This window comes from Microtus pennsylvanicus, chromosome 11, assembly GCF_037038515.1.
Source record: "Microtus pennsylvanicus isolate mMicPen1 chromosome 11, mMicPen1.hap1, whole genome shotgun sequence".
NCBI classification, from domain to species: Eukaryota; Metazoa; Chordata; class Mammalia; order Rodentia; family Cricetidae; genus Microtus; species Microtus pennsylvanicus.
The window spans coordinates 24,516,680-24,528,112 of record NC_134589.1 but is presented as its reverse complement, the minus strand read 5'-3'; the positions used below and the strand labels follow the sequence as shown (position 1 = coordinate 24,528,112).

Sequence of the window (11,433 nt, the reverse complement as noted above, 5' to 3'; positions counted from 1 at the left end):
TGGTAGGAATTTCCATCTAGACCGGGTGATCCCAGGGCTAGTGGGAGAGGCCCCGGGAGAATGGGTCACCTGCTACCTTCTCGGTTCCTTTATCGGGTACTAGGAGCGCACAGGCTCGAGTGGAAAGGGGGCTCGAATTAGACACGCCCACTGTCATCAGGACCAGTAGGTCTCCGCATCTTGGACTCTGCTATAACAAACACAAGTGCTCAGCACGAAGGGTACCACAACAGGGACCCCGTCTCTGCCATTCTTTCACTAGAAGTTCCCGAACAAGAGAAACCTGAAGGGGCGTTGGAAATCTCGGTTCCATCAAACACCGGCACCCGGGAAGGTCTGGCTGCCCCTGGCTGCCTTGCTTATTAAATGGGTATCCACTTACTCCTCAAACAGCTGTTAGATTCCAGTTCCGTGTAAACCGCTGGAGAGGGGGAGCATGCTGAAGACCCACTGCCCACTAAAACGCCAGTAAATCATCGATGCTGGGACATTGTTCAGCTTCTCTGGTTTATCAGGAGAACAACCCTTCCCACATCCGAAGTTCTCTAGTTTTTCAGTCTTAATTCTAGTAGGCATCTAGAAAGCACCTGGCACGTGCCACTGTCAAGTATTGCTTTAGGCAGAGTAGGTAGGCTGGGTTTTGACATAGATCAGGACCACTGAGGTCTTGCCTGAAAAGACCCTTCTCCTTTCGCCTTTTGAAGCGCCAGGTGTCCTCTAGGCTTGTGCATATGGGTATGCAAACACGAGTGAGTGCAGAAGAGACTTCCTTTGAGCCAAGTGTCCAGACAACCGATTGAGAGTCCCCTGCACGTTCTCCTCAAGGAAAGCAGCGGCTTCCTGCCCACCTCCGCCAGCGCACCTCTGCAAGCATGAAGAACCCTTACTTCCCTCCATGCTGTCTGTATCCTATTGGTCCTCTAGCCGATAGCTACTCATGGGGAGGGTCACTATCAGACATATGTCCCAATGAGCAGGAACCTGGGACGTCAAGACAAGGACTGTTTCCAGTGTGTACAGGAGATCTGCAAGGAGGAGATCCCTTGTAAAATGGTGACAATGGCCACCGCTTTGCTGTGTGGCATTACCTCTGTATCCTTCACACCTCCCCCTCCTGCAAACAATACCCTTTGTCCATCTCTGCATCTGTTTCCTCGTCCTTCTCGCTCGGTGTCTCTTTTCCTCTTTAGGTGGAATCTTATCTACTCCCCGACTACTTATGTCCCCTTAGGTCCCCTCCTCATATTCCTTTCTTTGTAGATCACCGCTAGATTCTTTCTTTCCCCTTTATCCCTCACTTTGTCCCCGAGGTTTCTTTCCCGATTCTTTCTTTCGGAACAGATGTCCTATTTCAAGTTTATATCGCCACTAACACAGACAATGGAAAGCTGTCCAACCTCCACAGCAAATTCATTCTGAATCCTAGGAAAAATGCTTTGTGAAACATGGCAGCGAGACAGAAACCTGTGTTTTGCTTTCCGGTAGTCAAGATTGGGTGAAAGAGTGTGAGTGGCAGTGGCGAGACGCTAGTAGGGAATCCTGTCATTGACCACAACGGATTTCGACATACAATGACTCTCGCAACAGAATTTGGCGTTTGAGCATTTGCGATTTAAAAGATAAAAGTTACACTCAAAAAACTCAGCCGTCCCTGGGTGGGCTCGAACCACCAACCTTTCGGTTAACAGCCGAACGCGCTAACCGATTGCGCCACAGAGACGGTGACAGTTGTTGGTGAGGCAGAGAGCCGAGTCAATAGGAGCGACCGCGATATGGCGCAAGAGCAGCAATAGCGCAAGCAGTCACTGTAGCTTTTCTAGCGAAAGAACTGAGATCCCGAAGAACAGGGAGTCGTGGCCTGAGAACCAGGGGTGTTGGGCTCGGGAGGAGAAGGCGAAGGACACGCACGTCCCACCTGGGTTACCCCGGTGCGGTCGGCCCAGGCTATTATCATCGGTTAGTGACTTAGATGTGGAAGGACACGGAACGTTCCTTTGTAAAGTGAAGAGATCTGTAGGGATGGGGGTGAGGGACTCCAGAAGCTGAAAAACATGTAGCGCCCCCACCCCCCAAAAAAGATCCACCAACGACGAAACAACCCCTCCTCTGCTGTTGAACCCTCGCAGCACGAAACCTCGGTCCTCTTCCCATTCTGCAATGAATGAGCGCCCTCAGTAAACTCGGCGCCAGTGGGTATTCGCAGCTCCGCGAAGTGCCCGGGTACACAAGAGCTGTAGGGATTTGTGAATGAATACACGAAGTCAGCTAGCAAGAGCAAAATGCCCATCTCCTACAGCGCCACAGCAAACCCAGGGATACCCTCTTGAGTACACAACCCAAGCTCTACAAGGCCGCGTACCCATCCCACGTGCTGCCAGCTCCGCCCCCCTCCGGGATGGCGGGGGTGGGAGCGGGAGTCCAGGTCCGCCAAGATCCCGACATGCCCCGGACCGCAGGCTCTTCCGCACTCACAGTGACTTTTCACTTTCCGCTTTCCATACCTCCGTTTTGGTGTCTCAACCAAACTATGCGTATTTGTGACTGACGGGATGCTTATCCAATAGAAAACCGGAGTTGTCAGGCAGAGTCGGCCCACCAGCCAATGGGGAGGCTCGGCGAGAGCGTTGGCCCAGAGAAAGCCAGAGCCGGTTTACAAGAATCGCAGTGGCAATCGGAGTCTTACTAAAGCGCAATCATGGTGAGATTGGGGAGTGAAGGGAAGGAGACTGGGAAGGGAATGGAAAGCGTGGTCGGGAAAGGCTTGCATCCGGGACGGAGAGGGCCTGGTCGTCGGTAGAATGAGCATAGCAGGACCGTGCGAATGAGTGCGGTTCCTGGGTGCCCCACCGGGCCCATCTTAGTGCCGGAGCTCCAGGCGTCCAGGGACCTCCGGAGACTGGGCTTAAGGTTATGGCAACACTTAGCTCCATGAACTGAGCCTCTTGATTTGTCTGTCTCCAGTCTATTATGTCCTATAACGGAGGGGCCGTCATGGCCATGAAGGGGAAGAACTGTGTGGCCATCGCCGCGGACAGGCGTTTCGGGATCCAGGCCCAGATGGTGACCACAGACTTCCAGAAGATCTTTCCCATGGGTGACAGGCTGTACATAGGCTTGGCCGGGCTGGCCACCGACGTCCAGACAGTGTAAGTGTTCCAGGGCCCCGCCTTCACCCTTCGTTGAGCATTCTGATGTGAGCCATCTGCCAAATACCACCGCAGCTGGACACTCTAGCGATACGGAGGTGCGTCCCAACCTACGTTTTCCAGCCTTACTCTGTGCTGGACACTGGGCAGCACCTTTTCAGGGAGTCCTCTAATCATGGTCTTAATACTACTCGCTAGCTGTTTCATTCTGCAGATGAAGAACTTGAGAGTCTCAGAGAGCCTTTTGTTCAAGATGTACATTAATGAATGCCAGCCAGGACCCCAGTGCTAGTCTCTCTGAAGCGAAAGGCTTTGCGCACTCCCTAAAGCACTAGGTGGCAGAGCAGTAACTAATCCTGATAAGCTGGTAGGTGTTAACTGCCCTCTTACCTAGCTGACAGTGGTTAAGTGGAAGAGTCTAAAAGGGGAAGCCAAAAGGTCGTGGTTTGTGGTGGCCCGAGCGTGCAGATTTTGATTGCTGTGGTTGGCGATGGAGGAAAGCAAGGATGGGACTTTGAAAAATAAAATATATTTATTATTATTTTTATTTCATGTGTATGGGTGTTTTGCCTATATATGTCTGTGCACCACATGTATGCAGTACCTGTAGAGGCCAAAAGAGGGCATTGGACAGCTGCCCTCCCCGCCAGTGGTTGTGTGAGCTGCTATGTGGATGCTGGGAATAGAAGTCAGTTCTTCTGGAAGAGTAGTCAGTGCTCTTAACTACTGAGCCGTATCTCCAGCTCAGGTGCCATGTGTGTTTGGAGGTCAGGGTACCAAGTGGGTTTTAGGAACTGGACTAGGCAGGCTTGGTATTAGGTGGTTTTGCCTGTTGACCAACTCACTGTCTTCAGGGATGGTACCCTGCAGACTGTCACTGATTGGCCTCAGTGACTGTTGTGAGGCCAAAGAAGCTGAGACCAGGATTTAAATGCTTAAACATGTGATGTGGTGTGGAGCTACATCCTCATGCCTAAGCCCCCGTGTCATTATTATTATTATTATTATTATTATTATTATTAGACTTATTTTATGTGTATGGGTGTTTTGCCACATGTACGCCTGTGCACCATCTGCATGTCGGCCCCCAGAGGCCAGAAGAGGTTGTTGGATTCCCCAGAACTGGACTTGCAGAAGGCTGTTAGCTCCTGTGTAGATGCTGGGAATTGAACCTGGGTTCTCTGGAAGAACAGCCAGTGCTCTTACCCACTGAGCCAGGCAGCCCCTTCTCCCCGCCCCCTCCAGGGCCTTTTAAATGTAATGCAGCCCACCTTCTGTGTCTAAAGGTTCTGCATCATATCGGTCTAATTTGAATGAAAATATTCTGCTGGAATGGGGCTATAATTTGATGGGAGAATGTATGTTTAGCAAGCATAAGGCCCCGGGTTTAATCTCTAGCATTTGCTAAAGGAAAAAAGATGATCTTGGTGGTTCCTGTGTATAATCCCGCATTAGCGAGCCTGAGGAGGGAGAATGACACCTACCTCAAGGTTAGCTGGAATACCTAGTGAGTTCCAGGTTAGCCTGGGCTACAGAGCCAGAGGAAAAGATTGCATCTGTACTAAATATGCTCAGGGTTTTTCTTGTCGGTGTTCCCAGACGCTGGGCTAGAAGGACCATTCTCATGGCATTTACACTGTCTCAGCACATCGGAGCCCAGGGTGTTTGAAAACCCCCGGTACTGTTCCATATTAAAAAGTGATCGGAAACAAGGCCATTTCATATAAGGAATCCAGTCTAGTGCGCAGCAGGTCTGTTGTCAAGTGACACTTCCAAGACAGTTCCTCTTGTGAGCAGGTGGAGACTGAGATCCAGTAGTTAGGCTGTCACATGTTATAGGGAAAGGTGTTCAGCCTCCATGTATGCCTGCAAGCCAGAAGAGGGCACCAGATCTCAGTACAGAAGGTTGTGAGCCACCATGTGGTTGCTGGGAATTGAACTCAGGACCTCCGGAAGAGCAGTCCGTGCTCTTAACCTCTGAGCCGTCTCTCCAGCCCCTATTTTTTTTTTAATAATTATTCTTATTTTATGTGCATTGGTGTTTTGCTTGCATGTATGCTTGTGTGTGGGTGTCGGTGCCATGTGGGTGCTAGGAATCGAACCCTATCCCCCCAGAAGAGCAGTCACTGCTCTTAGTGCTGAACCATCACTCCAGCCCCAACTTTTTTTTTTTTGAGACAAGGTTTCTTTGTGTAGCCTTGGCTGTCCTGGAACTCAATCTGTAGACCAGGCTGGCCTCGAACTCACAGAGATCCACCTGCCTTTGCCTCCCAAGTGCTGGGATTAAAGGCGTGCGCTATCACTGCCAAGCCCCAACTTTTTTATTTTATTTTATTTTTTTTTAATTTTTTTGATTTTTCGAGACAGGGTTTCTCTCTAGCTTTTTGGTTCCTGTCCTGGAACTAGCTCTTCTAGACCAGGCTGGCCTTGAACTCACAGAGATCCGCCTGCCTCTGCCTCCCGAGTGCTGGGATTAAAGGCTTGCGCCACCACCGCCCGGCAACTTTTTTAATTTTTAAAAATTTTATTCATGAGTGTTTTGCCTGCATGTGTGTCTGTGCACCACATGCTTGCTTGGTGCCTGAGGGTGTGGTGAGCCTCCATGTGGGTGCTGGGAATCGAACCTAGGTCCTTCACAAAAACAAGTGGTTTTTTTGTTTGTTTTTTGGGTTTTTTGTTTGTTTGTTTGTTTGTTTGTTTGTTTGCTTTTTGAGACAGGGTTTCTCTGTAGCTTTGGAGCCTGTCCTGGAACTAGCTCTCGTAGACCAGGCTGGCCTCAAAAACAAGTGCTCTTAACCACTAAAAACCTTCTCTCCAGCCCTGATTTGTCTTTCTATTTTAATTCCACCTTTGGTGTGTTCTATGTGGGGACCATGCTGGAACTCTGAGGAGGCCTGGGGGTCGTCCTTTGTATGCACCGGCTCCATTCTTCCTTGGTCGGGACAGAAATGGGATGTCTCCTGTGCTACTCATGGCCCTGCAAGCTGAAGGCCTTTTAGCAATGACTCACTCCCTACTTTTACCCCAGTGCTCAGCGCCTCAAGTTCCGGCTGAACCTGTATGAGCTGAAGGAAGGTCGGCAGATCAAGCCCTACACCCTCATGAGCATGGTGGCCAACCTCTTGTATGAGAAACGGTGAGTGGGGGCAAGGCCGGCAGTGGGGGAGTGTGGAGATGCAGAGACTTAGTGAGGCGGAGTAATGGGCGGGGCTGTGAGGACAGTTTCTCCCTGGCCTCCCTCTTTCCTGCATTTCTCACCTTTCTCTCCTTCTCCCTCTCCCCCATCCTTCCTGTCTGAGACAGACTCACTCTAGCCATGGCTGGCCTGGATCTCACATACACCAGGCTGGCCCCGAGGCTTTCTGGCTCATATGACCTGTCTTCCCATTCCGAAGGGCAGCAGTCTCTGATACTTCTGAGTTCTCTGGGTCTGTCTGACAATCAAATAGGAACAGAAGGAGTGACCTCAAAAGCAGGGAATGAGGTAGCTTATGAACTTGCTTGGATCTTGCAGCAGGGAATCCAGATAACCCATGAACTTGCTGGGAGTTTTGCAACATTATTTGACCTAGGTTTGCTTTTTGTTTTTATGTGCATGGATGTGCACCCTGTTGTCCTGTAACTGGTGTCATGTGGTTGCTGGGAAGCAGATCCAGGTCCTCTGCAAGAGCAACAAGTGCGCTCTCTCTCTCTCTCTCTCTCTCTCTCTCTCTCTCTCTCTCTCTCTCTCTCTCTCTTAATGATTTGTTTATTTTTATTTTATGTGCATTGGTGTTTTGCCTCCATCTATGTCTGGGTGAGAGTGTCATGGTCCCCTGGAACTGGAGTTACAGACAGTTGTGAGCTGCCATGTAGGTGCTGGAAATGGAACCCGTGTCCTCTGGAAGATCAGTCCATGCCCTTAACTGCTGAGCCATCTTTCCAGCCCCCAGCAGCAAGTACTCTTAACCCCTGAGCTGTCTCTCCAGCCCCAGTGTGTTAGTTTTATTAGTAAAATTACACACAGAAACTAGGGTGGAGCTCAAGGGAGACCCCATGGGTATCTTTTCCTCCCATCTAGGATACAAATCGAAGTGTTTTTTTTTTTAATTTGGATTTCCCACATTTTTAAACATTTATTTATTTAGTGTACAATATTCTGTCTGTGTGTATGTCTGCAGACCAGAAGAGGGCACCAGACCTCATTACAGATGGTTGTGAGCCACCATGTGGTTGTTGGGAATTGAACTCAGGACCTTTGGAAGAGCAGGCAATGCTCTTAACCACTGAGCCATCTCTCCAGCCCTGAAGTGTGGTTTGTTGTTCTCATTTTCTTTTCTCCTCAGCCTTTTGTTTTGAAGTGCTTTAAGGTTTATAGAAAGGTTCTTCACAAAACCGAAAATGAGGGCAGGGCTGGAGAGGCCGCATATCGGTTAAGAGCATCAAATTATCCTGTTTGACCTGGTGACATACACCTGCCATCACAGCGTGGGTAGTTGGAAGAAGGAGGATCAAGAGTTCAAATCAGATACATATAAAGTTGGAGGCTGCCTGGCTTCGGCTCCACAAGCCCGTCTGGGGCAGGGAAGCATCCTTTTTTTTTTTTTTAAGGTTTATTCATTTATTTTACATATTGAGTGCTCTATCTGCATGAAGAGGACATCAGATCCCAGTATAGACGGTTGTGAGCCATCATGTGGGTGCTGGGAATTGAACTCAGGTCCTCTAGAAGAGCAGCCAGCGCTCTTAACCACTGAGCCATCTGTCCAGCCCCTCAAACTTGTGTTGTTGCTTTTTTCCTAGTCAGTGCATGGATAGAACCTAGGCCTTGCACAGACTAACAGACTAGGCAGGTGTTCTACTCTGTATAGCTGTTCTTGGCTGTCTTGGAATTTGCTATTACTGATTCCCATGTCCTCAGAAATACTGCTAGCCGAGTTTAATCCCCAGGACCACATGGGTGGAAGGAAAACTAACTTATGCAAGTTGCCCCGACCTCCACTTATATATACATACACTCACCCTCACATACACACACTCAATTTTATTAAGAGCTACAAGCCAGGCAGTGGTGGTACACGCCTTTATTTGTTTGTTTTGTTTTGTTTTTTCGAGACAGGGTTTCTCTGTGGCTTTGGAGCCTGTCCTGGAACTAGCTCTGTAGACCAGGCTGGTCTTGAACTCACAGAGATCCGCCTGCCTCTGCCTCCCGAGTGCTGGGATTAAAGCCGTGCGCCACCACCGCCCTGCTTGTTTTGTTTTTTTTGAGACAGGGTTTCTCTGTGTAACAGCCCTGGTTGTTCTGGAACTAGCTCTTGTAGACCAGGCTGGCCTTGAACTCACAGAGATTCGCCTGCCTCCATCTTCCGGATGTGCTGGGATTAAAGGTGTGTGCCAAGCCGGCTAAGGCTATACAGAGAAACTGTTGTCTTGAAAGAAAAAAAAAGTGCCACAAACCATCAGGCAGCACTTGGGAGGAGGCAGAGGTGTAGACAGAAGTTTCTGTCCTGCCCACTCCAGCAGCCGTTAAGTCCCAAAGAAAGACACAGAGGCTTACTAATTATAAACTGTTTGGCCTGTTAGCTTAGGCTTATGATTATCTAGCTCTTACAATTTAAATTAACCCATAATTTTTGTCTATGTTTAGCCACGTGGCTTGGCACCTTTTCTCATTAAGGCATTCTTATCTTGCATCTGGCTAGTGACCCCCCCCCCTTCCAAGAATTATTCCTATAGTCTGGTTGCCCCACCTATACTTCCTGCCTGGCTTCTGACCAATCAGCATTTTATTAAACTAATACGAGTGACAAATCTTTACAGTGTACAAGAGCATTATCCTACAGCACAGAGGCAGGTGGATATCTGTGTGTTTGAGGCCAGCCTGGTCTACAGAGTGAGTTCTAGAACACACAGAAGTACTATCTCAAACAACAAAAACAAACAAACCAAAAAAAAAAAGTGCTACAAACCAAGGAGATACACAGGTAGTTTGTACTGGGACTGGCCATTCAGTATTCAACCTTTTTTTTTTTTTTGTCTTTTGTCTGTTTACTTTTTGAGACGGTGTTTCTGTATAGCCCTGGCTGAACTCTAAATCACTATGTAGACCAGGCTGACCTCAAAATCAGAGATGCACTTGCCTCCAAATGTTGGTATCAAAGGTGTGTGTCACCATGCTTAGCTTGAACTTGCCATTCAGATCCCAGAGGGTTTTGTCTGTAGTGTGGGTTGTCCAGCTCAGTCCTCCTGCCTCTTGGATACCAGGATGAGATGCGTGCCACCACATCCAGCCACTTTCAGTTTCTCGATAGCCTCCCTGGTCTGAACAGACGAGTGTGAAAGCCAGTAACCCTGACCTTTGGACTCTCTCTCACCCTGGCCACAGGTTTGGTCCCTACTACACAGAGCCTGTCATTGCCGGGTTGGACCCGAAGACCTTTAAGCCCTTCATTTGCTCTCTAGACCTCATTGGCTGCCCCATGGTAACTGACGACTTTGTGGTCAGTGGTACCTGCTCTGAACAGATGTATGGGATGTGCGAGTCTCTCTGGGAGCCCAACATGGTGAGTTAGCACCCCCTGGCAGGGCTGGCCCCTGAACCCATGGCCTCATAGACAGATGTGTTTGTGCAGCAGGAAGTGGAGATGAGGGTGTGGCAAACGAGCAAGCTGCTGCCCCGTTTGAGGGTCTCCAGAAGTTCCACCTAGGCTGGCTGGCCGGGAGGAGCGTTGCCTCTGTTGACCCACCCTGAACCAAGCAGAGCTATTCTTCATTTTACAGTGGAGGAACTGAGGCTCTGTCAGAGGATGTAATTATGACACTTGCCCAAGATCATGCTTTCAGGCTTGAAGTGTTCCTTCATCCTGTTTCGTCCCGAGGAAGGAGCTGAGAAGTTCCCATATCCAAGGACCCAGCCCTCACACCACGCACGGCAGGGACTAGAGCAGGGCAGCTGGGGTTTCAAAACTAAGAGGGCTGGGAAGGGACATGCCCCAGTCTGAAAGCCCTGCTCTGTTGGCAGGATCCAGAACACCTGTTTGAGACCATTTCCCAAGCCATGCTGAACGCCGTGGACCGGGATGCTGTCTCAGGCATGGGCGTCATTGTCCACATCATGTGAGTATGAGCTGGGAGGAGTCTAGAACCTTCTCACGCTTGAGCTCCTCCTTCCCCACCAGCACACCACTTCCCTGTGAGCCCTCAGCAGTGTCAGGCTAGCGGGGTGCCTCTGGAGGCAGAGCGTGGTGAGAGGGGCAAGGTGGGGGACATACCTATTCTCGGCACTGGGGAGGCTGAGGCAGGAGGATTTTGAATTCAAGATTAGCCTGAGCTAAAAAGTTAATCCATTTCTCAAAATAAGAAGGGGACAGAGAAGGAAGGAATGAGCCAACAGTCGGCCCAGAGCAGCAGCGGCGAGCGCTCTGCTAGAGTAGGCAGCTAGGTGCTGCTTAGACCCTCCAGGCCCCTGTCGGATGGCACTCTGGGACCCTGAGTCTCCTCACAGTGGGCATTTCTTTCCTTCCCTAATAGTGTCCCCACAATATCAGGGATGACCACGGGCAGTGCCTTCCTGCCACTTGGGTGCCTGCAGCTCTGCTTCCTCCACACGCCCTCCTGTCTGCAGCCCAGAGCTGTGCGCATGGTTCCCGTCCCACATCCCAGTCCCTAGCCAGACCCGAGAAGCTCTCTCCATTTGTCTGAGGCTCTCACCAGGAACCTGACAGAATGGAATAGTGTCTTTACCATGAAAAGTAGAATTGAGTTCCTGTGCCCACTGCAGTGAGGCACGGGTGTTCTGTAGGCCCAGGGGCGCTGCTCCTTTAGAGGGTGTCTCGGTGCAGCCCAAACCATGTCTGGAGAAAAACTCACCTGCCCTGCCCATGCTGCCTTCGTAACGGCCTGAGGGCAGCAGGTGCCAGGCAGCCTTGCCCGTGTTACAGCTGAGGACTGAGGGGAGGCGGGTGGGGAGAACAGTAGATCTCATTTGCATGTGTGATTTCTCTCCCTTGGCAGCGAAAAGGACAAGATCACCACCAGGACACTGAAGGCCCGGATGGACTAACCCTGCGCCCTGGTCCTGGTTTCCTTTTGTTATTTTTCTTTTTAATAAAATTGCATTTCTTTCACTCCTGCTTGTCTTTGTTTGGTGCCAGAAATTGAACCCAGGCCCTTGGCCATGCTGGGCACACGTTCTGCTAGCAAGCTACACCCCAGCCGTTTTCTCTGAACTTGCCTTGGTTCGTTGGCACACATGGGTCTCCTTCCTAGTCACCAGCTGACGCCTGCGCTGTGCTGGCCTGGTCACTCA

The 11,433-nt window shown here is 50.2% G+C and overlaps 1 protein-coding gene and 1 non-coding gene across 2 annotated transcripts; one reads left to right on the top strand and one right to left on the bottom strand.

Moving 5' to 3' along the window:
* Positions 1–1,646: 1,646 nt before the first annotated feature.
* On the bottom strand, positions 1,647–1,720 carry Trnan-guu (transfer RNA asparagine (anticodon GUU)). The gene has a single exon. It is a non-coding gene; the product is annotated as a tRNA-Asn (tRNA).
* An 869-nt stretch (positions 1,721–2,589) lies between these two features.
* On the top strand, positions 2,590–11,256 carry Psmb3 (proteasome 20S subunit beta 3). The gene is made up of 6 exons (XM_075990883.1): positions 2,590–2,698; positions 2,962–3,146; positions 6,175–6,282; positions 9,511–9,688; positions 10,147–10,241; positions 11,139–11,256. The coding sequence occupies exons 1-6, from the start codon at positions 2,696–2,698 to the stop codon at positions 11,185–11,187; spliced, it is 618 nt and encodes a 205-aa protein (XP_075846998.1). The 5' UTR covers positions 2,590–2,695; the 3' UTR covers positions 11,188–11,256.
* The last annotated feature ends 177 nt before the right edge of the window (positions 11,257–11,433 follow it).